At 46.1% G+C, this 25,780-nt stretch overlaps 1 protein-coding gene across 1 annotated transcript in view; it reads left to right on the top strand.

The window, feature by feature from the left end:
• CREG2 (cellular repressor of E1A stimulated genes 2) overlaps nt 1–24,910 on the top strand; it is a 40,308-nt gene extending 15,398 nt beyond the window's left edge. Inside the window, exons 3-4 of the mRNA XM_030921451.1 lie at nt 19,280–19,393; nt 23,584–24,910. Coding sequence (XP_030777311.1) covers nt 19,280–19,393; nt 23,584–23,731 — 262 coding nt within the window. The 3' untranslated portion in view covers nt 23,732–24,910. The remainder of the gene's footprint in view (nt 1–19,279; nt 19,394–23,583) is intronic.
• Nucleotides 24,911–25,780: the final 870 nt, after the last annotated feature.

Genomic DNA, 25,780 nt, shown 5'->3' with positions numbered 1-25,780 from the left:
TGATTTCATTTCACTTTGGTATATACCTAGGAGTGAAATAGTTTGGTCTTATGGTAACTGTGTTTAACTTTTTGGCGAACTGCCCAACTGTTTTCCTAAATGTATGAGGGTTCTGATTTCCCTGTGTCCTCACCAACACTTGTTATTGTCTGTCTTTTTTATCATACCTGTCCTCGTGGGTGTGAAGTAATATCTTGATGTGGTTTTGATTTGCATTTCCCTCACGACTAATGATACTAGCATCCTTTTGTGTGCTTATTGGCCATTTACATGTCTCTTTCAGGGAACTGTCTATTTAAGCCCTTTACCTGTTTTTAAATTTGGTTATCTTTTTATTGTTGAGTTGTAAGAGTTCTTTATATATTCTAGATATAAACCTTTTTAGATATATGACTTGCAAATATTGTGCATATGTGTCTTTGTCCAATTTTCTCCTCTTTTGTCTTGGAAGAAGCAGGAAAACTGCTGAAGATTCAATATTGACATTCCAGTTGCACATGCTCTTTGTCAATGTCCTTCTGCTCTTATAGGCTGGGCTTTCCCCATCAGACAAGCAAATAATTGAAGTAACATTCCTGAGATGATAAAGAAGTGCACCTAAGTTATCTAGTGTGTAGAAATCATAAGAAAGTGTCTAAACATGCGAAAAGATTTCAATTAATTGAAAGGAATTTGGGAGGGAAAGCTGTTACTCCAAACGTGTAAAGACAAGGTAGGGAGATACTAATAATAAATTCAATTCAACATGAGTTAAGCATACTGAGTACAAGACAACGTATTAAATATTGTGATGAAAATAGACTGTTTTCCTTCTAATGAGATTTACTGAGCACTTACTATAAGCCAGGCATGCGTAGGCATGAACACTTAGAGGCACAGGCTCTTCTTGCCTCCCTGCTTATTTGTCACCATCATTTGAATCAAGACAGCAAGGTGTAACATGTGACCACACATACAAAGTCCCCTAACAGTTAACACCAAGGCTCTCCACAATAGGGGAGCTGAGTAGGGTTCCACAGCGTGGCTGCAATTTCCCCCACCTTGACATCCTCATTCCCCATCTGTATGTGTCCATTCATCTACCCATCATCTCCAGCTCAGCCTGCCCAACCTGACCTGGCCTTCAAAAATAAGACGCTAAGCTCCTCGTTGGTGTTCCTTCCCTTCTTTACCTCTTTCTTCTCACCTTAAGACGGTATCTCAATTTTCTAGTCCTGTGGACTAGAGTCCTCTCACCGATTTATTCCCCAGGATTTCATTTTCTTCCTCTCTTGTGGCTTGGCCTCCTGGGACTTCCCAGTCCAAGGCTCCTCCCTCTGGAAAGCCCACCCCCTTCCCTGGTCTTCTAGGGCGGTCTTGCTGATCTTGGTTTGCGCAGCCACTTCCATCCTGCTTGTTTGTCCTTGAGGTCTCTGCAGCACGGGCAGAGCTAAGGCCAGCTGAGGCTGCTGGCCAGTGTGACCCTTGAAGCAGCAAACCTTCCCCTGTAAAAAGAGATGCGACTCCAGTGTGCTTAGAAGTATTTACGGCCCGGAAGGGCCCTGGCCATCCACTCCTGCCTTTCGTCGTTCAGACTAGGAGGCTGAGGGCCTGAGAACCGCAAGACGGAAAAATGGACGGTGCAGTAATGAGTCTTCATGACCATACCCTGCTCCCTGCTGCGTGGTCTCTACAGACAGCTCCAATCCTGGCTCAGCCTCCCTTTGCCTTTGGCCTCTGCTCTCCCTGTAGCCGCCTTCTTCCCTTTAAATGAATCACACATTCAAATGGCAGGTAGGTCCCTTTTTAAATGCATTGTTTGTGGCGCATCTCTAGCGAGATGAATAGCAGGCTTTTGGAAAGGACAATTGAACATGCGGTGCAGGGAGGGTGTCGCTCCATAGCACATGTCACGTATTAGAGTAAGGGTCACCTCCCGGATCCTCTGTGATGCAGAAAAAGAAAAAAGGCGGAGCACTCCCTGAGGCTTCCCTTGGTCTATGGAGGCCTCTACGGGGCAGGGGGCGGGGATGGGGTGGGGGGTGGAGCAGGGGGGATCATGGGTCTGTCTATTCCTGACATCTGCCATCTGGGCTGAGGCACAGGGACCCAGGGCTGAGCAGCGAGAGACCTGCCTGCCCAGGTCAGTTCCTGGCAGTGTCTGCGGAAATGGCAGAGAGAACTCAGAAGGAATCTGAGAAGTGGTTTCAGAGTGGTCTCCAATCAGAGGTCAGCATGGCAGCAAGACCCTCAGCAGGCAGGGAGCTGCCAGGGTGCCCCGTTTCAGTCCCAGAGGATCACCTGATCCTGGAGATGAGTCAAGAGGGCCCTGGGGTGACCCTGAAGCCTGCTTTCTCGGCCTGGCTGCTAGCTCAGGGCCTGGGAGCAGGTCTGAGGCCAGCCTGACCCTGTTGGGCTTGATTCTGGAACCATTTGGTGGGCTGCAGCATGACTAAACCGCTCAGGAGCAGCCTGCGCCCAGGAGAACCACCTGATTCTGTTGAGAATGCCAATTCTGGGCTCCAGCAGTCTCTGAAAATAAGGGCTTTGGGATCTGCACTTTCAAGGAGCAGCCAGAGTACTTCTGATGCACAGTTAAATAGGAGAATTACGACATTAGAGAAAAGGGCTTCTAATTTGAGGCTCATCAATTTGAGTCCTAAGCCCTCCAATTAATATCTGCCTGACTTTGAGAAACTTAATTTGTCTGATTCTCAACCTTCTTCACCCTAAAATGGGAATAATAGTACCCTAAGTCCACTGTGAGGATGAAACATTTCAATGTGTGTAAAGTTTTGAGCACACGCTCAGTACTATAAAATGGTAGCTATGGTCAAGTGTTTCTTCTGCACAGGACTGGGATGGCAGAGACTGGGAAAAAAGATGGAAATCAATAGTGCCCTATTTACACTGTACCCCTCCTATGTATAAAGGGAGGAATAGTATATGATATACATAAAGAGTTATAGAAATAACTCATGTGATTCTTACAAGAGTCCCATGAGAGAGGTACACTTGTTAGCACCTTTTTAAAGATGAGGAAACTCAGGCACAGATGGTGTGAGGGACTTGCTTAAGGATCCACAGACCAAATCCTCATAGGGCTGGGATTCACTCCCAGGCAACCTGGCTCCTGAGCCGGACTGGTACCCACTGTATTCCCTGCCTCTGTGGGATCAGCTGCATCCCAGAGGCAATGAGAACCCCCACCCACATTTCAGAAAGCACTGATTCAGAAGCTGCAGAACCAACAAAAACACAGAAGTATTTTTAAAGTTGATCTGAATTGTTCGAATATCATATCCATCATAGGCTTGCACTGCAATAGAGGCAAGACATGAAACTTGCTCTAAATACGCGCACGCAGGTCCACGCGGGCCACATGTTCCAATAAAGCATTCACGTGGACAAATACTCACTGAGCATCTGCTAAGTAACGAACCGTGCTAAACACCGTCACAGATAAATGTGAAAAAAGACAGCATCTGCCTTTGAGGGGAGGGAGAAGGTATAAGACGCACGTGGAAATACGCATCATTCAAGCTGCTTGTGTTAAATCCCCTACAAGTTACCGGCCTGTAGAAGATTGGTGAGAGAGAGAAGTTCTTATGAGCCAGTGGTGTCTTCTCAGTCTTCACCTCTTCCTGCTCTGCCCAGTCCACCCTCAAACCTCCACTCATATGTGCCAGTGACTCCCACATGTATAGTCCCAGCTGAGACCACTCATCTGAGCTCTAGACCCAAGTCCACCTGCTTCCTGGGCACCTTGAACCCAACCTCCTCTCCTCCCCAGAGACGTCCTCTACCTGGGCTCCCCATCTGCATGGCAGACTCAGCTGCCAGCTGTGGCTCCTTCTCCCTCTCACACCCCCACCCAGTCCACAAGGCTCACCTGCTTTACCTCCCAGACCTCTTCCGGCTCGCTGCTTCTCTCCACCCCCTGGCCCAAGCCCTTAGCATCACTCACTGTATTCTAAATTCTCCCAACTAGGTCTCCCTGGATCAATGCGTTCTCCTTTCTAAAGTTAGAGGGATATTTTCAAAACACCTGTCTCATCATTCTACTGTCGAGCTTAAAATCCTTCAATCTTTCCCATTGCTCTTAGCGGAAATTTCTAAAATCTTAACATGTCCTGCGAGGCCTAAATGGCCCACCCCGGCACAGTTCCAGCCTCAGACATCACTCTCTTGCCTTGTCTTTATCCTGGTCCCAGTGGCCTTTTGGCTCTTAGTTTGTGCAAATAACAGTAACAAAATACCACAGACTGGGTGGCTTATAAACAACAGAAACTTATTTCCCACTGTTCTGGAGGGTGGAAGGCCAAGGCTGAAGCAGATTTAGTGTCTGGTGAGCACCTGCTCTCTGGTTCATAGGTGGCACCTTCTCACTGAGCCTTCACATGGGGTAAGGGGCCAGGGAACTCTCTGGGGTCTTCTATTATAAGACACTAATCCCATTCAGGAAGGTGGGAAGCACTTTTCTCTAGTGTGCTTTCCTGCCCACCCCTTACCTGATTTCTACTCATTTCCTAGGGTTCAGCCTTCATTGACCCTCAGAACTTCATTGACTCTCAGGATTCCATGTTGTAATAGCAGGTGATGAAATCACTAATTGTGTGGCAAGTTGCCTGGTGTCCGTGTCTCCTGCGGGAGTGCAGCTCCCTGAAGGCCAGGACCACGTCTTTCTTGCTGTCTGCAGCCCTCAGCAAGTGCAGGGCCTTGAGCACAGTGTGGGGGTATTTACTGGTTGCATATGAGGAATATTCACGGAGGCATTAAGGAAGGGCGCTTTCATTTCCCATTGCTTGCTGTAAGAAATTGCCACAGATGGCCGGGCGCGGTGGCTCAAGCCCGTAATCCCAGCACTTTGGGAGGCCGAGGCGGGTGGATCACGAGGTCAGGAGATCGAGACTGTCCTGGCTAACATGGTGAAACCCCGTCTCTACTAAAAAAATACAAAAAACTAGCCGGGCGTGGTGGCGGGCGCCTGTAGTCCCAGCTACTCGGAGGCTGAGGCGGGAGAATGGCGTAAGCCCGGGAGGCGGAGCTTGCAGTGAGCCGAGATCGCACCACTGCACTACAGCCTGGGCAACACAGCCAGACTCAGTCTCAAAAAAAAAAAAAAAAAAAAGAACAGATGTATTTTTTTTTTTTTTTTTTTTGAGACAGAGTCTCACACTGTTGCCCAGGTTGGAGTGCAATGGCGCAATCTCGGCTCACTGCAAGCTCCGCCTCCCGGGCTCAAGCGATTCTCCTGCCTCAGCCTCCCGAGTAGCTGGGACTACCGGTGCACGCCACCATGCCCAGCTAATTTTTTGTATTTTTATTAGAGACGGGGTTTCACTGTGTTGACCAGACTGGTCTCAAACTCCTGACCTCGTGATCCACCCACCTCAGCCTCCCAAAGTGCTGGGATTATAGGCGTGAGCCACCGCGCCCAGCCACAGATGTATTCTTTTACAGTTCTAGAGGGCAGAAGCCTGAAATGAGTCTCACAAAGCTAAAACCAAGGTGTGGGCTGAGCTGCTTTCTTCTGGAGGCTCCAGAGGAGAAGCCGTTTCCTTCCCTTTTCAGTTCCTAGAGGCCGCATGCATTCCTTGGCGCGTGGCCCCTTGCTTACCTCACTCGGGGCTTGCTTCTGTCATCCCATCTCCCACTGCTCACTTAAGACTTCTGCCTCCCCCTAGGAGGATCTTCTGTTTACATTAGGTCCTCTGTGGGATCAGCTGCATCCCAGAGGCAATGAGAATCCCCACCCACATTTCAGAAAGCACTGGTTCAGAAGCTGCAGAACCAACAAAAACACAGAAGTATTTTTAAAGTTGATTTGAATTGTTCGAATATCATTTCCATCATAGATATGTATGGATATCCTGGATAATCTAGGATAATCTTTCCCTCTCAGGCTCCCTCACTTAATCACATCTGCAAAGTCCCTGTTGCCATATAAAGTCACATTCACACATTCTGAGGATTAGGACATCTTTGGCATCTGGGGATTAGGATATCTTTGGGGGAGCTGTTATTCTATCTACTGCAGGATGGAAGTAACAGTTTACATGGATTTGCAGGTGGAGATAGAAACATAGTGATTTATTCTAATGTATGCTGCAACCCTCTTTAGTATGTTGGAGGTGTCATGATGGCAATTATTTATAATATAAATGTTTTAAATATAGAAATTAAAATGGCTGAAACACATGTGAGATTCAATTGATGAAGATAAATTTTAATATAATCTGAGCATATCAAAGTTATAAATAAATGTGAAAACTCAAAGGAAAGAGGTCATACATTGAACTGTCTTGCTAGACAGTGCCTCGCCTCTCAGAGTGGACTGTTCGAACATGCCTGCTGCTCTCCTGTCCAGGAAGTGGGTCCACATCCCCTCTTTTCTGGTGCCGTCTGTTGTGTGTGGCTGGCCAGTGTCTGTTGAATCACAACATTTGACACTGGATAAGAGAAAATTCTAGCCCAAAATGAATAAGGATATGTAATGGACCACTATTCCAGTTAAGCACATACATTCATCCCTTGGTATCCGTGGACAATTGGTTCCAGAAATCCTCCTCCAGCACCCCGCCAAAAGACGCCAAAATCTGTGGATGCTCAAGTCACTGATGTAAAATGGGATAGTATGAGTATAACCTACACACATCCTCCTGTGTACTTTAAGTCATCTCTAGATTACTTATAATACCTCATACAATTTAAGTGCTCTATAAATAGTTGTGATAGTATATTGATTTTTTATTTGTATTATTATTGTTGTTATTATTGAGACAGAGTCTCACTCTGTTGCCCAGGCTGGAATGTAGTGGCACGATCTCAGCTCACTATAACCTCCACCTCCTGGGTTCAAGCGATTCTCCTGCCTCATCCTCCCAAGTTGCTGGGATTACAGGCACCTGCCACCACGCTTGGCTAATTTTTGTATTTTTAGTAGAGACGGGGTTTTGCCATGTTGACCAGTCTGGCCTCGAACTCCTGACCTCAGGTAATCCGTCTGCCTTGCCCTCCCAAAGTGCTGGGATTACAGGCATGAGCCACTGCGCCTGGCCTATTTGTATTATTTTTTATTTTATACTGTAGCTTTTTTTCCCCCTGAATATTTTCAGTCTGTGGTTGGTTGGATCCACAGATGCAAAAATCCATGAATGTGGAAGGCCAACTGTATGTCTAAGGCTTCTGAACAATACACATTTCATTCAGAGAAATCAGGGAAGTCATGGTTGGGAACATTAAATCGAGGAATAAAAGAGACATCAACAGCCTGAAAATGGGCAAGCGTCATTCAGTCTCAAAAGTCAGACGTTGGGAGGATCTGTGGGTGAACACAAATAACTTACAGAGTGATTCTGGAACAGGCTGTTGAAGAGATGGTTTCTGTGCCCTAGGAATAGGAAGAAGTAGCCACCTACAGGCAATATTGGTTGGGAAGGATGTCATGTTAAAAGACCATCCTTTTCTTTTATAGTTTTCCTGTGATGACGCATTAGGAAACTGTTGTGGATTTCCCTGAGGCATTTGAAGAAACCCGCATGGTTATATTCTCATAGACAAGATGGAATAACGTAAACTGGGGAATAATAACTTGGGCAGATTTATATTTATTTCTCTTATATCTAATTTCACAATGGATGTGAAACTGTGGATAAAAGAACAATTGGGTCAATGACCAAAAGGGTCTACTGGTAGGGCAGGGTTTTATCTGAACTCTATGTAGGAGGTTTCTGTTTCCTTGACCTTTTGCAATACACTGAAAAGTGGGGGGAAGGGTTCTGGGAGCCAGAGGAAGGATTCTGGGGTTGAAACGACTGGAAGCTTGATACAGTGGGAGACACGGAAAAATACATATTTGGGAGACATAGAAAATTGTCAAGAGAAGCCAATGTCATAACCAGGAAAATGGTGCCAAGAAGGGCGAACAAAACTGGGGGAAAAAATTAACTAGGACAGTATGAGGCATTATACTGGTATGCTGTAAAATAAAATAAAAATTAAAAGAAAGATATTAATAAAATAGACAAGCTTTTTCTGTGCCCTGAGAATAGGAAGAATATTGGCAATATTGGTTGGGAAGGGTGTCATACCAAAGACCATTCGTTTCTTTGATAGGTTTCCTATGATGATGAAGCAGGGAGCTATTGTGGATAGCATCCCTAGGAGGATGGAGTAGAGGGTGGTGGAGGTGAGACGCCTCCCCAACCTTGCTCACCTCCTGTTGGAATTTCGAGGGCAGTTCTGGATCCCATAGTTTAACAGGGACATTGACAAGCTGGGATGTCTGAAAGCAGCCAGCCCGGAAAGGAGCAATCTCAGGAACGACACAGTGCTTTCTGCAGATGCCGGAAAGGCTAACACCGAAGAGGAGAATCCTATTTGTTCTGGGGTTACCCTGGGGAACAGGGGTAATACTGGCAGTGGAAGTTGCAGGCCTCGCATGTTTCCTCTCTGCTGCCATCCTCTTTCTCTTGCCTTCAGCACTGTGTGGAGGGCGCATCCTACACTCTAGCTTCTCCAGCCAGGTTCTCACCACCCACACTCCAGATTTGCTAGCAAATGCACCACATCCAGAATTTCCATTCCGCACCTCCTACCCTGTATCCTTCTTGCTTGTGCAACCCTCCTGCAACATGCTTGGACCACATGGAGCTGCCAACCCTTTGTCCCCGTCACGATCTTCCCAACCGTCAGCATGTCCTGGCTCCCCTTTCTCTTTGCCCAGGTTAGACTCCATGGTCTGTCTTTATGATTGCCCTGAGAATACCTACACCTCCTCTGACCCTCTCGCCTCCTGCCTGGCCATACGCAACGCCTTTAAGGCCTGCTTCCACCTCCTCTGTTCCTGCACCCAGGTGGCTCAGGTCTGCCCAAAACCATGTGGCCGAACTGAGACTGCCCCTTTCAATTCATGAACAGAACCCTCGCATGCATTCTCAGCACTCCTAGAAAATCCCATTTCATTTCCCCAGTAAGATCCCTTTTTTAAAGAGCAGACCTAAGCGCTCCCCTTCACTCTCTCTCAGTTGCAGATGATGCTCATACTTATTTGACACAGTATGAAGTCACACCAGGCAACTCACTCCTCTCCCTCCACTAAGTCGAAAAGTTTACCTGCGTTTCCACCAGTGGATCTCAAATAGGGAGCTGAGAGACTCCTCGCGAGGGACACTTGGCAGTGTCTGGAGACCTTTTTGGTTCTTCCAACTTGGGTTCGGGTGGGGGGTGCTCCTGGCATCTAGCAGGTAGAGCCCAGGGATGCTGCTAAAGACTCTATTATGCAAAGGACAGCCCCCCACCTCAAAAAGTCATCCAGCCCAAAATGTCAGCCGTGTTAAGGTTGAGAAAGCCTGGTCTACACCTGCCTTCCTTCTGTTACTATCTGGCTGGATACATCAGGGAGAGACAGAGCCTTGCGACGTGTCTCAGTGGGTTCTATTGGCATTTGGGGTAGGACAGTTCCTTGTGTAAGATCATCCCATACATTGCAGGACATTTAGAATTCCTGACCCCTACCCACCAAGTGCAAGGAGATAGAGCCCCTCAACCCGGTTTCTGTGAAAACCAAGATGCTCCCCAGATTTCCAGTTGCCTTTTATGGAGAAGAAACTTCTCCCAGTTGAGAACCATTGTACAATGATGGTGATTTTATCATTTGCAGGATTGGGCAGTCCAACCCACTTCCTTTTTTCTTGTGTGTGTGTGTGTGTGTGTGTGTGTGTGTGTGTTTGAGACAGGGTCTCACTCTGTCGCCCAGGCTGGAGTGCAGTGGCATGATCATAGCTCACTGCAGCCTCAATCTCCTGGGTTCAAGTGATCCTCCTGCCTCAGCCTCCTGAGTAGCTAGGACTACAGCTGTGCACCACCACGCCCAGCCAATTTTCTCTATATTATAACAAATTTTACAAGGGTTAAACAAATATTTTAATGTCATTTGTACAGTATGTTTATATATAGGTATAATTTCTGAAATCCTCAAAGAACATAATACATCCTTTCCTCCAACATTTTTCTTTACCACTGAACACAAACACATAAAAACAAAAGACTTTTAAATATACTATCAAGATATAAAGTGTTTGGGAAGGTTACATGTACTTTTAGAAAAATGCCTCCCTTGTGAAGCCCCTTACAAAACTGTAGCCCATAAAAATATGGGTGTAAAAGAAATTGTTGTAGCAAGAGGAGGATTACTTATCTCCGAGAAGGTTAACTATCTGGAAGGCAAGCTTCACGTTTAATTGGAGATCATTTGAGTACAAGATCACTGCTTTATTGTGTCCTTTGTGACTCCCCGGGTCATGTAATCCACTCCATTGCATACAAAGTGCTGTGACTGATCATTCTCCCTATTCAGAAGCTTCTGGAACCCCTAATACAATGGCATCCATGCCTTGGGCATGAAACCCACCCCCTAAGAACAGATATTTGGTCCCTTGACTCCCTAGATTGAATCTTCACATACCATTTTAGGTTCTGTTATAGGAAGAATAAAAATAGAAAAGGTTAAAAGAAGCTCCTGGCTGGGTATGCAAGCATTTCACCCAGCAGAGGACACCTGTGGAGTGCTGAGTGGGGACCAGTCCAGCCTCGATAAGTGAGCACAGTCAGGGTCTGGAGGGCAGACATCACAGTCCAGGACGGCTCCTGCCACTCTCCAGCAGGGTCCACAAGCCGGAAGGACAGCCCTCTGGGCTCCCCAGGTGGCCACTTTGAGAGCATGGATCAGGCTTTTCTGGTCCTACCCTTGAGACCTGAATCCTCTTGGTTTACAAGCTGCCGATCCTCACAGGGCATGGGTAGCCGACCCTAAAGGCAGGTGAAAAGGGGAGAAATACCCAAAAGAATGTCCACTGGCCTGAAGGAGTGATGCGATCAACACAGCCCATGTCCTTCAGCTCCTAGGGTCACCCACACCAGTGAAACACAAATAAAAACAAGTAAGCTTGCTCAAGTTGCAGGAGGTAGCCCAACGGGATACCCCAGGGTGCTTCTTCATTGCCTTTATGAAAAATAGCTCATTGATCGCTATTAATACATCTAACATTAGGTGGGCATGTCTCCACCACATCTAAGAACAGAGACAAACAGAGCTCCAGAAACTTGAAGCCCTGTAATTAGTGAGGAACCTTTCAGCTGAAAGAAACAGAAAAGTCAACTCATATGGACTTAAAGAATTGAGAAATTTAACAGTTCACCCGACTGAAAAATTCAGAGGAAGGCTTTTCCTAGGGCCTAAACAATGTCAATCAAATGAGATTTTTTTTCCCTCTCCCTCTTTCCTGTGGTGTCTGTTTTAAGGGTGGCTCCTTTGTAATCCAGTGTAGCCGCCCCCCCTCCCCAGGTACAGATGCTCCCCTGTTTATGTCCAACAAAAGTGAGCATCTCTCCAGGCAGACTCCAAAGAAGAGTTAGGGGGGTTTGCACTCTGGAAGTCCTCAGCAAGTAGCTCCTTGAGCTTTTGTGACCAAACTTGCTGTTGTGCCAGTCCCTGAATCCATCACTACAGCCAGGGACTGGAATACCCTGGTTGGCTTAGGCAGTCCAGGTTCTCGGGACCTGGGGATGGACTAGGGTTCCTGAAGCTGTGTGTGAGAGGGAAGCAGATGCCTCAACAATAGCTGAGATCTGTCACCCAGAGGAGGGGTAACACCTCCTACAGCCTGTTTACCAAAGTAGCCTCTCACCAATTGACAGCGTGCAGCAGGGTCCCCAGGGTGCTCAGGGCCCTCTCGCCTAGTTGGTGTTGCATTTGCTGGCCATTTCAGGGGCGCAGCTGCCAGTAACCACAGGTGTGTTGCACTCCTGTGACTAAGGGTGGGGCTGCCATCCAAATTCCTTTAGATGGTATATTAGTTTCCTATTGCTGCTGTGAAAAATTACCACATCTTACTGGCTTAAAATAACCCAGATTTATCGTGTTATTGTTCTGGAGGTCAGAAGTCCAAAAGAGGTCTCACCAGATTAACACCAAGGCATTGGCAGGACTATGTTCCTTTTTTGGAAGCTCTGGGGCAGAGTCTGTTTCCTGGCCTTTCTCAGCTTTGAGAGGCTGCCTGCACCCCAGGGCTTGTGCCCCTCCCGTATTCGAAGCCAGCCATGGCCAGGCGGGTCTTTCTCAGTTAAATCACTTCAACGCTTTCCACACAGTGATCCCTGTGATTGCCTTGGGCCCAGCCAAACCATCCAGGATGATCTTCCCATCCAAAATCAGCTGATTAGCAACCGACTTCCTCTTTGCCATGTAAGGGAACATATTCACATGTTCCAGAGATTAGGATGTGGACATCTTTGGGGGGCCATTAGCCTGCCTACCACATGTAGAAGGAAGTGATACCAAGTTTAGCTGGGTTTTCCATTGTGTAAATGCAAAGTTTTCTATTTGCCTTTTAAAATATATAATCTCACCGTGTTAGCCAGGATGGTCTCGATCTCCTGACCTCGTGATCCGCCCGTCTCGGCCTCCCAAAGTGCTGGGATTACAGGCTTGAGCCGGTGAAACCCCGTCTCTACTAAAAAAATACAAAAAGCTAGCCGGGCGAGGTGGCGGACTTCTGTAGTCCCAGCTACTCGGGAGGCTGAGGCAGGAGAATGGCGTAAACCCGGGAGGCGGAGCTTGCAGTGAGCTGAGATCTGGCCACTGCACTCCAGCCTGGGCGACAGAGCGAGACTCCGTCTCAAAAAAAAAAAAAAAAAAAAAAAAAAAATATATATATATATATATATATAAATATATATATATATATATAATCTCCTTTCTATTTCTATGTAATTACCCACAGTAGAGAAGCAAAAATGCTCCCTATGTAAATGTACTGTGTTCTTATTCTATAATGACTTACATCTGAAGGCTAATTGCATTGCTTTCATCACAGAACAATTTTATGAAGAAATTAGCTTTAATAGTGAACAAATAAATTGGGTGCAACTAATGACAGTATCATCAGACACAAATTCTAAATATTTTTCATATATGTGAATTCAGTTTCTTCTTACAATTTTTACTTCTTTTCTCCTATGCATCTCAGTTATTTTTACAAAGATATAGATTTAGCTTTTGTTATGTAGATTACATTCCATCATTCTTTCATCTTAACTCACAAGTTTACAACCTAACAACCACATTTTTGCAGTACCTATCACAGATTATAATTTTCTTTTCTTTCTTTTTTTTTTCTGAGACTGAGTCTTGCTCTGTCGCCCAGGCTGGAGCACAGGGGTGCAATCTCGGCTTGCTACAACTTCCATCTCCTGAGTTCAAGCTATTTTCATGTCTCAGCCTCCTGAGCAGCTGGAATTACAGCTGCCCACCACCATGCCCGGCTAATTTTTATATTTTTAGTAGAGATAGAGTTTCACCCATGTTGGCCAGGCTGGTCTTGAGCTCCTGACCTCAGGTGATCTGTCCGCCTTGGCCTCCCAAAATGCTAGCGTAGCAGGACAAGCTGCAGACAAAACCCCTCAGACACCGAGTTAAAGAAGGAAGGGCTTTATTCTTCTGGGAGCTTTGGCAAGACTCACGTCTCCAACAACCGAGCTCCCCCAGTGAGCAATTCCTGTCCCTTTTAAGGGCTCACAACTCTAAGCAGGTCAGCGTGAGAGGGTCGTGATTGATTGAGCAAACCGGGGTATGTGACTGCGGGCTGCATGCTCTGGTAATTAGAATGGAACAGAACAGGACAGGGATTTTCACAGTGCTTTTCTGTACAATGTCTGTAATCTATAGATAACAGAACTGATTAGATCAAGGGTCGATCTTTAACTACCAGGCCCAGGGTGTGGCACCAGGCTGTCTGCCTGTGGATTTCATTTCTGCCTTTTAGTTTTTACTTCTTCATTCTTTGGAGGCAGAAATTGGGCATAAGACAATATGAGGGGTGGTCTCCTCCCCTACTAGGATTACAGGTGTGAGCCACCCCACCGAGCCCTTTCTTTCTTCTTTTAATGGAGCCGCAGAGCATGTATTTTTCCTGATAACCAAAATGAGTCACTGAAGCAAGTGTCTCAGTCAGTTTAGCTTTATTAAGCCAACCTCAGGGCATGTCCAGGAACATGCAAGCCACAGACCTATCTGTGACTGTTTTCCTGAAGAGGTTTTCAGGAGGTTTAGTATTTGTACCTTTTCTTAAAGGGGAGAAAGGCATATAGGAAGAGAGGCAGGTAGGTGGTAAGGCAATGGTTATATCTTTGTGAGACTTTAGTTAGTGCCTGGTAAATCAACATTTTACATAAGACAAGGTGAATATTTGAAAGAAAAAAAGGGAGTAAAGGAAGAATTTATTATGCCAGTGTCTCTGGGTAAGCAGAGGAATAATGGATCTAGTCTTGTCTTTGTTCTGCACCTGGGAAGATCAGCTTGCAATTGAACGTCAATTCCATTATCAGCATGGAATCAAACAGACTTTAGTTTCAGGAGCTAGACTTAGATTGCACACATAACGTTACAATTGGCATGTCCTTGTTTAGGGGAGGCCAGCACAAAATTTACTTATGAATGGTCTGTGGGGGCAGTCATTTGGAGACCCCTGAGGCCTTTTCCCTTTTCCCTGGGAGTCTGGCCGATGCATAATGCTGGTAACAGTGATTTATTTGGAAGAGGGAGTTGCATAACTCAACCTCTAGGCTTAACCTTCCCTCTGGCATAAGGAGTTTGAATGTCCAGAGATTTTTAAAATTTCTTCAACTGGCCGGGCGCGGTGGCTCAAGCCTGTAATCCCAGCACTTTGGGAGGCCGAGACGGGCGGATCACGAGGTCAGGAGATAGAGACCATCCTGGCTAACACGGTGAAACCCCGTCTCTACTAAAAAAATACAAAAAACTAGCCGGGCGAGGTGGCGGGCGCCTGTAGTCCCAGCTACTCCGGAGGCTGAGGCAGGAGAATGGCGTGAACCCGGGAGGCGGAGCTTGCAGTGAGCTGAGATCCGGCCACTGCACTCCAGCCTGGGTGACAGAGCAAGACTCCGTCTCAAAAAAAAAAAAAAACAAAAATTTCTTCAACTGTTTTTGTTACTGTAAGTAGCTAGTCAGACACGAGCAGGCCAGGAGACCGCCCACTCCTACCCCGACCAGGAATGTCAGGTGACTATCAGGTGGTGGTCAGGTGGTTGTTAACTGTCTCTCTAAAGTAATAATTGGTCACACCCAGTGCCAGGGAAAGGCAGTCTCCCAATAGATAGAAAAAACCTGAAGTTGGTGATCAGCGACTTCCCGCTAATACCTCAGGAGTTGGGTGAGTGGGCTCACACGTGTGCACTCAGAAGCAAAATGGCGGCGTTTAACTGGTATGTGACATTATAGGAAGACTTGACTGGTAAGGAAAGAACGTCTCAAGTGAGCGTGTGTACAAGTCCATAAACGCACTGCGCATGCTCCCCTCCAAGAGCTGGCAGGCCACTGCACATGCAGACAGCCCACGCCAAGGGAAGGATCAGAGAGAAGGGATGCAAGGCCCCGGAAGTGTGCCAATGTATAAAACCCTAGGTCAAAGGTCAAAGCACATACTTGATCTCTCAAGTGGCCAGCTTGGCCCTCTTCCAAGTGAACTTTACTTCCTTTCATTCCTGCCCTAAAACTTTTTAACACACTCTCACTCCTGCTCTAAAACTTGCCTCAGTTCTCACTCTGCCTTATGCCCCGCTCAGTTGAATTCTTTCTTCCGAGGAGGCAAGAATTGAGGTTGCTGCAGACCCATATGGATTCACTACCTGTAACATTTTTACTTATATCTTTGTCATGGACACCTATAGTTCTGTCTCATCTGTTTTTAAAGGCTGTATGTTATAGTATTGATAAAGCTTAATTTATTTGTATTTCCCCACTGCTAAGCTTTTTGGTTACTTCCAATTTTTGCCATCATAAACAATTCTATGCAACAGGCTCTTTTTTTTCTCATGTGGTAGTTTTTTGTTTTTTTTTTTTACCTCCAAGGCAAGCTTTTGAGAAAATGTCCTAGCATGATATTTAAAAGTTTATAATCAGATATTGGGATAAAGAATCTATAAACCTTGGGGACTGATTGGATCTGGGAGATAGAGGAGGGGTCAAGTCTGGGATATACCCAGATATAAGGGACCAGATGGGGCCAGATGCGGTGGCTCACGCCTGTAATCCCAGCACTTTGGGAGGCCGAGGCAGGTGGATCACTTGAAGTCAGGAGTTTGAGACCAGCCTGGCCAACATGGTGAAACCGCACCGCCATTAAAAATACAAAACTTAGCCAGGCATGGTGGTGTGCACCTGTAATCCCAGCTATTTGGGAAACTGAGGCAAGAGACTCGCTTGAACCCGGGAGGCAGAGGTTGCAGTGAGCTGAGATCGCGCCACTGCATGCCAGCCTGGGAGACAGAGTGAGACTCTGACCAGATGACAGGGAGCCTAGCTTTTTTTTTTTTTTTTTTAGACGGAGTCTCGCTCAGTCACCCAGGCTGGAGTGCAGTGGCGCAATCTCGGCTCATTGCAAGCTCCGCCTCCCGGGTTCATGCCATTCTCCCGCCTCAGCCTCCCAAGTAGCTGGGAGGTAGCCTAGCTTTCTACTTGAGACCAGAGGACCTAAGGTAGGGTCCTACAGGCCTGGCTGCACCCCTGTGAGCTCCATGGCCCTGGACAACTTAACTCCTCTGACTCTCACTTTTCTTACTTCTAAACAGGGGTTAATAATAAAACCTCCTAGGGTTGTCATGAAGCTCAAACAAAATGAGGTGATGTACAAATGTCCTTGGTATAAAAATGGACAAATCTTACTACAGCAGCAGATGATGGAATACACAAACCTTTTAGAAATACCAAAAACACTAAGTGAATGTAAGTGACTGATATTCTCATTGTGCCACTTTATCCTTGAACCATCTTCCCAAAGACTTATGGACACAGCTTGCAACAGCATAAGGCACAAGCTGTGGCCAAGCAGAGCTTTCTCTTGTGGATGTCCATGAAGCCACTATCTGAACGACATTTGGAGAATCAGATTCTCTTGTTTATGCTTCTTCCAGAAATAGGCACCCTGACATGATTAGAGGTAGGTGAGAGCTCTAAGTTCCCTTCCCCACAGGCCAGGCACGGTGGCTCACGCCTGTCATCCCAGCACTTTGGGAAGCTGAGGCAGGTGGATTACCTGAGGTCAGGAGTTCAAGACCAGCCTGACCAACATGACGAAACCCCATCTCTATTAAAAATACAAAAATTGGGCCGAGCACAGTGGCTCACGCCTGTAATCCCGGCACTTTGGGAGGCTGAGGTGGGTGGATTACCTGAGGTCAGGAGTTCAAGACCAGCCTGACCAACATGGTGAAACCCCATCTCTATTAAAAATACGAAAATTGGGCTCAGCACAGTGGCTCACGCCTGCAATCCTAGCACTTTGGGAGGCCGAGGCAGGCGAATCACAAGGTCAGGAGTTTGAGACCAACTTGGCCAATATGGTGAAACCCTGTCTCTACTAAAAATACAAAAATTAGCTGGGTGTGGTAGAACGTGCCTGTAGTCCCCGCTACTCGGGAGGCTGGGGCAGGAGAATTGCTTGAACCTGGGACGCGGAGGTTACAGTGAGCCAAGATTGCACCACTGCTCTCCAGCCTGGGCGAGAGAGTGAGACTCTGTCTCACAAAAAAAAAAATTAGCTGGGCATGGTTGCTGGCACCTGTAATCCCAGCTACTCTGGAGGCTGAGGCAGGAGAATTGCTTGAACCCGGGAGGCACAAGTTGCAGTGAGCCAAGATTTCACTATTGCACTCCAGCCTGGGTGACACAGCGAGACTCCATCTCAAAAAAAAAAAAAAGAAGAAGAAGAAGAAAAAGTTTTCTTCCCCACATCCTCACCGCCAGGTGACCTTTAAAATGGAAACAGGTCTTAGGATAACTCTGTCACCGCAGAAACATTTCTTAGCAAGCAGTCACAAATGCGATCACACTACTGTTCTTATTATTTCTAATACACTTTCTGCTGATTAAGGAAGCCTCCAGTGCAGGTTCTGATGGCGATATTTGAAATCCCTTATTCCAGTCACTGCTGGATCCAGACAGATGCATTGTACAACTCCAGGGATGCCATTCATATTACACACACATCCAACACCTGCCAAAGTTTTCTTGTGTCCGTTTGATGTGTTTTGTTTCTGCAGTTAAAAAAAAAAAAAAAAAGAAAAGAAAACTCACCTGAGATCTACCCTCTTAGTAAATTTTTATGTGCACAATATTATTTTGTGAACCCTTATGTTGTATAGCAGATCTCTAGCACTTATTCGTAGCAGAACTGAAACATCATTCCCTTTGAATAGTAACTCCCCATTTTGATAGGAACGGGAGCAGGGTCCCTGGCGAGGGCTCCACCCTCAAGCCTGGACCTGAAGCCCTAAATGAGAACAGGCATTCCTGTTTTTGAGCCTGAATGTTGCTTTTTGGCCTGCCCTGCCCCCACATCCTGTGCCCATGTAAACCTCAGACCGCAGCTGGCAGAGGGAAAAGCAGCCAGACTTTGAGAGGAGAAGCAGCAACTGAGAGTCAGAGAGAATGGATAGATACAGCTTAACTTCAGATGGCACGACTTTGGAGAGGAGCCTGGCTGGAGATGGCCAGGTCCCAGGGAAAGATCACCTTCCTGCACCAGCCCCTTTCCAGCTCTTCTACTGAGAGCCACTTCCACTGCTTCATAAAACCTCTGCACTCACCAGTCTTTAAGTCTGTATGACCCGATTCTTCCTGGATGCCAGACACGAACCTGGGTACCAAGAGGTCAGGGTGTATGTCACCCCGACTCACCACTGAGCTGGTTAACACAGCCATCTGCTGATGGCAGCCACTTAAAGAGCACTGTTTGTAATAAATGCCCTCTGGGGCTCCAGAGTTTGTGGACAACTTGGTACGGGGTTCATTCCTGCCTAAAAAAGGAACTCGCCCCAGCTCATGCACCTGCTCACCTGTGTACTCCCCCTCCTGCAAGGGGTTTGAGCTCAGCAAAACAAGCACCCCCACTCCCCGAAAAAACCCCACCCTACCCCGCTGTCCCAAGCCCCTTGAGGGAGTCAGGAAACTTTCCTGTCTCAATTTCCTCCACCCTCAAATGGGCGCTTTTGACTAGGGGGCTTCAGATGTTATCTCACTGCCCCAGAATGCAGACTGATATCTAACCTACACAAGCACACCTATTACAAGGCCTGGGTATTTTAAAGTAACTATCCATCACATAACCTGAATGATATAACCAGGAATGTGAGTACTATTTTTAATTTTATAAAATTGTTAGAATTGCCAGCTGATGTTCTATCCTTGTTCTGATATACGAAAAATGTTTTTCACATGCAGAAAAAACATTGTTGACCCAGAAGATCCCCGATGTGTCCGGTTAACGCTCACTGGCCGGATGATCGCAGTGTCTCCAGAAGAAGTAGAATTTGCCAAGCAAGCCATGTTTTCAAGGTGTGTAAATGCTTTAAAATTGGTAAGCCCAGAAATACACAATAATAATAAGCAGAGGTCAGGCTGTGCCATTTGATGCCTCTGATGCAATGACGGTGATTAGTCTCCACTGCCCTTCAGTGGTAATAGGACCAAGCTAGCCTGGCTGTGGAGATCACTAGCAGTGGCAGCAGAAGCCAGGTGAATGCCTCTGGAGAGCACTGCACTGAGCTATTCTAGGTAATTCCTACCTACTTCCAACCTTTGACGGTGCCCTGCCTTGCCGTGAAAAGAGCTGAGCCTTTCTCGTCAACACCACAAACATTTTCAAGCATCCACTCAAAACAAAGCACATTGCCTGCTGGGGATGCCAGCACAACGTTTTGCAGTGTGGTGTTCTCACCCTTAAATCAGTAGGATGCTGACTTAGATGCAGCTTTACGGGCCCCACCTCCGCCTACTTACTGGATCAAACTCTCCGGAAACAAGGCTCAGGAATCTGTATTGTAAAAGGCATGCTGCAGGAAATTGATGTGCATGCTAAAGTTTGAGAACCACAGCTGTAGGGGTCCACACAAGTGAGAGGGTGGCCCAGCCTGGAGTCAGAGCTTGTGCAAGCTGAGGACAGTGCATGCACGCAGGGGTGGCCTTTCCACAGGTGTCCATGCAGGGGCAGCCAGAAATGGAGGCTCGGAGCTGGGGTGCGGGCTGGTGCAGCGATGGAAACAGGCTAGAAGGCATTGGTCTGCAGTAGAGGGAGGGTAACACGAAGGCAAGCGTTGAGCTGGAGGGGCGATCCACAACCCCACGGGAAGAGGAAGATCCTGCACACAGGGATGCGGCGAATAAGCAAGCCTTGTAAGGACACAGAAAAGGGCTAAAGGCATAATTGGGGAAAACTAGAATTACTGGGATTGGATATGGTCACATGAGCTCATGGCTTTCAATACTTAAAGAAACAGATGATGTGTGTGTGTGTGTGTGTGTGCGCACAAACGTTTTTATTTTTATTTTTATTTTTTATTGCTAGCTTTTAAACTCAACTCTAGTTCTTGAGTTCCTCTCTTCTTTCACATGTTATTATAAGCAATTAGAAGAGGCCAAAATCTTCCCTAGATCAGTGGATTCGTTAGGTTTATTTCCTATTTTCTTGTTTTTAATTTTTATTTTAAGTACTGGGATACATGTGCAGAACGTGCGGGTTTGTTACATAGGTATACATGTGCCATGGTGGTTTGCTGTACCTGTCATCTAGGTTTTAAGCCCCCCATACATTAGGTATGTGTCCTAATGCTTTTCATCCCCTTGCCCCCACCCCCCAGCAGGCCCCAGGTGTGTGATGTTCCCCTCCCTGTGTCTGTGTGTTCTCATTGTTCAACTCCCACTTAGGAGTGAGAACATGCGGTGTTTAGTTTTCTGTTCCGGTGTTAGTTTGCTGAGGATGATGGCTTCCAGCTTCATCCATGTCCCTGCAAAGGACATGAATTCATCCTTTTCTATGGCTACATAGTATTCCATGGTGTATATGTACCACATTTTCTTTATCCAGTCTATTACTGATGGGCATTTGGGTTGGTTCCAAGTCTTTGCTATTATAAAGAGTGCTGCAATAAACATACGTGCACATGTGTCTTTATAGTAGAATGATTTATAATCCTTTGGGTATATATGCAGTCATGAGATTGCTGGGTCAAATGGTATTTCTGGTTCTAGATCCTTGAGGAATTGCCACATTGGTTGAAGTTATTTACATTCCCACCAACAGTGTAAAAGCATTTCTATTTCTCCTCAGCCTTGCCAGCATCTGTTGTTTCCTGACTTTTTAATGATTGCCGTTCTGACTGCCATGGGATGGTATCTCATTGTGGTTTTGATTTGCATTTCTCTGATGATCAGTGATGTTGAGCTTTGTTTCATATACTTGTTGGCCGCTTAAATGTCTTCTTTTGCTTCATGACTAAAACACCAAAAGCAATTGCAACAAAAGCCAAAATTGATAAATGGGGTCTAATTAAACTAAAGAGCTTCTGCACAGCAAAAGAAGCTATCATCAGAGTGAACAGGCAACCTACAGAATGGGAGAAAATGTTTTCAATCTACCCATCTGACAAAGGTCTAATATCCAGAACCGACAAGGAACTTAAACAAATTTACAAGAAAAAAACAAACAACTCCATCAAAAAGTGGGCGAAGGATATGAACATTTCCTATTTTCCACCTAACTATAGACAACAGCATTGCCAAGCCTGCCTACCGCTACATAATGTGGGTCCCCTTACCTCCAGCTTTCGGTAGCCTTTCTCTGCTTTTATTTTTAATTTTGGAGACAAGGTCTTTTTCTTTTGTGCAGGCTGGAGTTCAGTGGCATGATCATATTTCACTGCAGCCTTCAACTCCTGGGCTCAAGGGATCTTCTTGCCTCAGCCTCCTGAGTAGCTGGGACTACCCACAGGCACGACCTTTTTTGGAGACAGAGTCTCAGTCTGTCGCCCAGGCTGGAGTGCAGTGGCATGATCTCGGCTCACTGCAACCTCTGCCTCCCTGGTTCAAGTGATTCTTGTGCCTCAGCCTTCCGAGTAGCTGGGGTTACAGGTGTGCGCCACCACACCTGGCTAATTTTTGTATTTTTAGTAGAGAAGGGGTTTTGCCATGTTGTCCAGGCTGGTCTCGAACTCCTGGCCTCATGTGATCCTCCCGCCTCAGCCTCTCAAAGTGCTGGGATGACAGGTGTGAACCACTCCACCCAGCCAGGCACTACCTTTTTATAAGCCCTCACTGTCGGTCTCTTCAGGGCCCTTCCAGCTTCCACCCACTGCCTGGGCCCAAAGCCAGTGCCCCATGGATTAGGGTTTGTTGCACCAGCACCACTTCCAGGTATCAAACTTCGTTCCAGTTATCAGTACAAAAGCAGGTTTCTTAAAACAACAAAAATCATGTCATTATCTTGGCTGCATAATATTTGGGGTGTTATGGCATCAGATCAGCAACTTTTGTTCAAATGGATTAAGAAAATAAAACAGTTTTGGATACTGTACTTTCAACTTCCCCCTATGTTTATTATTGTTTCAAAATAAATTATTCTTCAAAAAGATGATTGACTGGGTGTGGTGGCACACACCTCTAATTCCAGCACTTTGGAAGGCTGAGGCAGAAGGATTGCTTGAGGCCAGGAGTTCAAGACCAGCCTGGGCAACATAGTAAGACTGTATCTCTACAAAAAAAAAAAATTTTTTATTAGCCAGGCATGGTGGCATGCTACTCATGAGGCTGAAGCAGGAGGATCGCTTGAGCCCAGGAGGTCAAGGCTGCAGTGAACTATGATCCCACCCCTGCACTCCAGCCAGGGCAACAGAGCAAGATCCTATCTCTAAAAAAAAAAAAAAAAAAAAAAAAACTTTTTTTTTTAATAAATAAAGATCATCAACCTATTATTGCATTTGCTTTGTAATAAATGTTTTTCCCAGTTTGGACTTGGTCTTTGAATTATGTGTATAACACTTTTAGAGATAAAGGAAATTTTTATGAAGTTAAAAAAGAAAGAAGTGAGCCACAGCCCCTGCCCTCAATGATACCGCAGCATATTTAGGGATATGCACGGGGGAGAGGCAAGTCAGTCAACAGCACAAGACGGGATGTGGCGTTGCCTGGTCAACTCCAGCTGGCTCTCACTTGCCTTAGTAGCTCTCAGCCTGCTGCACGACTAGAAATCTTCCTATGAACAAGCTGGATTCACAGGCTCACCATTCTGTTAACATTTCATATAGAGATGCATAAAGCCTTTCTTTGTTTCCTAATAATGGTAGCCAGCCTCCGCTGAGCACTTACTCTCTGCAGGTGTTTTATATGTGGTTCAATGCCTGCTTCCCCACACCGCCCTATGAAAAGCTCCGTCAACGTCACCCCACGTGACAGGTAATGAGACAGAGGCTTGAGAGTGCCGACAGCCCACTGGCGTCACGGCTCATCAGCAGTTGAACTGAGATTCACACCAAGGAGCCTGGCCCACGACTTGAGCCTCTAGCCACTAGGCTAAGGTCTACAGTCCCTGACTTCCTGTGGTGGTCCCAGGCACTGACACTCAGCTCCCTGGTTCTGCCTCTGAGCGGCTGTCAGCCCAAATGAAGCCTGGAGTCTGGAGGTCCCGTGACTTGGCCCAGGGTGCACTCCTCTGATAAGAGCAGCTTTACTGTGGTCTCTCTTTATTCCTACAGGCACCCAGGGATGAGGAAGTGGCCTCGTCAATATGAATGGTTCTTTATGAAGATGAGGATAGAACATATCTGGCTTCAGAAATGGTATGGAGGCGTATCCAATATTTCAAGGGAGGAATATTTCAAAGCAGTTCCCAGAAAGGCCTGATGGAGTAAGAAGAAAGTCCTTGGTGTTTGCACTTGAATAAAAACCTTTTCAGTGATGCAGCCAGACAGCCATTGACCACTGTCTCTTTGTTGAGGGGTTCATAGCAGCCCTGCCATCCCTGCAGCAGAATGAGAGAGGGTGAACAGGGAACTCTATGCTAGATTTGAGATTAAAGTGGTCATTTGCAGATCTCCAACTCACACGGATACTTCACGTAGATAGTCTTTATTCCATTGTATTCAGTCCAGACTCACCTATTCAGAAATCATATAATAGCTGGTGGTCAAAATGATGTTCTGAGATCATTGTTGTTTCACTCTTTAAGAAAAGACAATGCCTGTACCTACAATGTGATTGCTTTGTATTGTGAGAGTGTTTTTGTTGCTTGCTGTGCCAAATGCAGTCTTGGTTCTAAGCTCATCATGACCACGAAGGAGCTGACTGTGCATCACGCGGCCACAATATTGTTTTTAGGGTGAGGTGGAGGACTGTGTGTCTGTGGATTACTCCTTCTGCTGGTGGATTGCAGGTGCATTATCAGGTCATATTGGCTAGAAGGTACTGGTCACTTATGCAACTTTTTTCCCACCATGACATGAAAGCAGTGTAAGAACACAGGATGCTTTGTGCACAGCCCTTCTCTATGTAAGCAGCCATGGCAGTGCGTTAAAGAGAAAGGAGCAGCTTTGACATTAAGCTCCCCAGATCCCTGCTGCTCATACCTCTGGCAAGCGTTCCCCTCTCTCATGCATGAACAGGGGCATCCAAAATAAGAAGCTCCCCATTCTGTGGTGGGGAAAGCGGAGAGGGGAGAGGGTGAAGCTGGGAAAGTAAAGGCAGCATGTTACAGAAGGAAGAAGGGAAGCCAGTAGCTGAGGGCCCACTGCCTGCCCAGCCATGGGCTAGGCCCTCAGCAGAAGCCATCTCATTTAAGCCCTGCAACCAATGAGATGCATGTCATCATTGGCTCTTACAGACAAGAAAACTAGACTCAGAGAGGACTGAGTCCACATCCCAGACAGCTCACTGCAGACACGGGTGGCGTGGTTCCTAGAAGATGTCCAGTCTTAACAACAAAAGAGTTATTGAAATGCACGGGTAGAAACTGAACCAGGAAAATCAGTAAAGTGATTGTAAAAAAGGACTAGCTTGCCTGGAGATGATGTTTCTTGCTTTTGGGGGGGAAAAAAATGTCTGAAATTTGATTCTTACTATAGATTTAAAATTTTCTACATATTGTATGTAGGAGCTCCTAGTGTTTTCAAGAAATTAGACTGTACCTGTGTACACTTCTAAGGCCCTACATGGACCTATGTATATATATCTAAGACCTCTGATCATTAAAACCTATAAAGGGTGGAGCTGTCTCAAGTTTTCTGTCTTTCTGTAATGGCTATAAACTTTCTTTGGTAGGTTAGGGAGGTTGTATAACATAAAAAACACATCACTATATATAGGAAATATGCATTTTTCAAGTAAATAAAAGTGTTATTAATGATTATAAACTTTTGCTTAACAAAATAACACATGATGAGAGTTTGAGTTGTCAAAAAATATATATATGTATATATATATGTGCAGTGGCCGGATCTCAGCTCACTGCAAGCTCTGCCTCCCAGGTTTAGGCCATTCTCCTGCCTCGGCCTCTCGAGTAGCTGGGACTACAGGTGCCCGCCACCTCGCCCGGCTAGTTTTTTGTATTTTTTTAGTAGAGACGGGGTTTCACCATGTTAGCCAGGATGGTTTCGATCTCCTGACCTCGTGATCCGCCCGTCTGGGCCTCCCAAAGTGCTGGGATTACAGGCGTGAGCCACCGCACCTGGCCTGTCAAAATACATTTTAATTACCTATTGCTAAAAACATAGTAAGATGCAGAGAATTATTTATTTGTCATAAGCCAGTCTTCAAAAGAGTTCCTAACAGTGGTGATTTCTAATATATAAGAATAAGGTACCTCTGAGGGAATTTTATATTTTCAGAGTTTAAAATTATTGCTATTCCAATTTAGAAAAAAGGGGAGAAAGCTGGAAGAACAAATGACATGCTCAA

This window comes from Rhinopithecus roxellana, chromosome 17 (genome assembly GCF_007565055.1).
Source record: "Rhinopithecus roxellana isolate Shanxi Qingling chromosome 17, ASM756505v1, whole genome shotgun sequence".
NCBI classification, from domain to species: domain Eukaryota; kingdom Metazoa; phylum Chordata; class Mammalia; order Primates; family Cercopithecidae; genus Rhinopithecus; species Rhinopithecus roxellana.
This window is presented reverse-complemented; position numbering and strand designations above follow the sequence as displayed.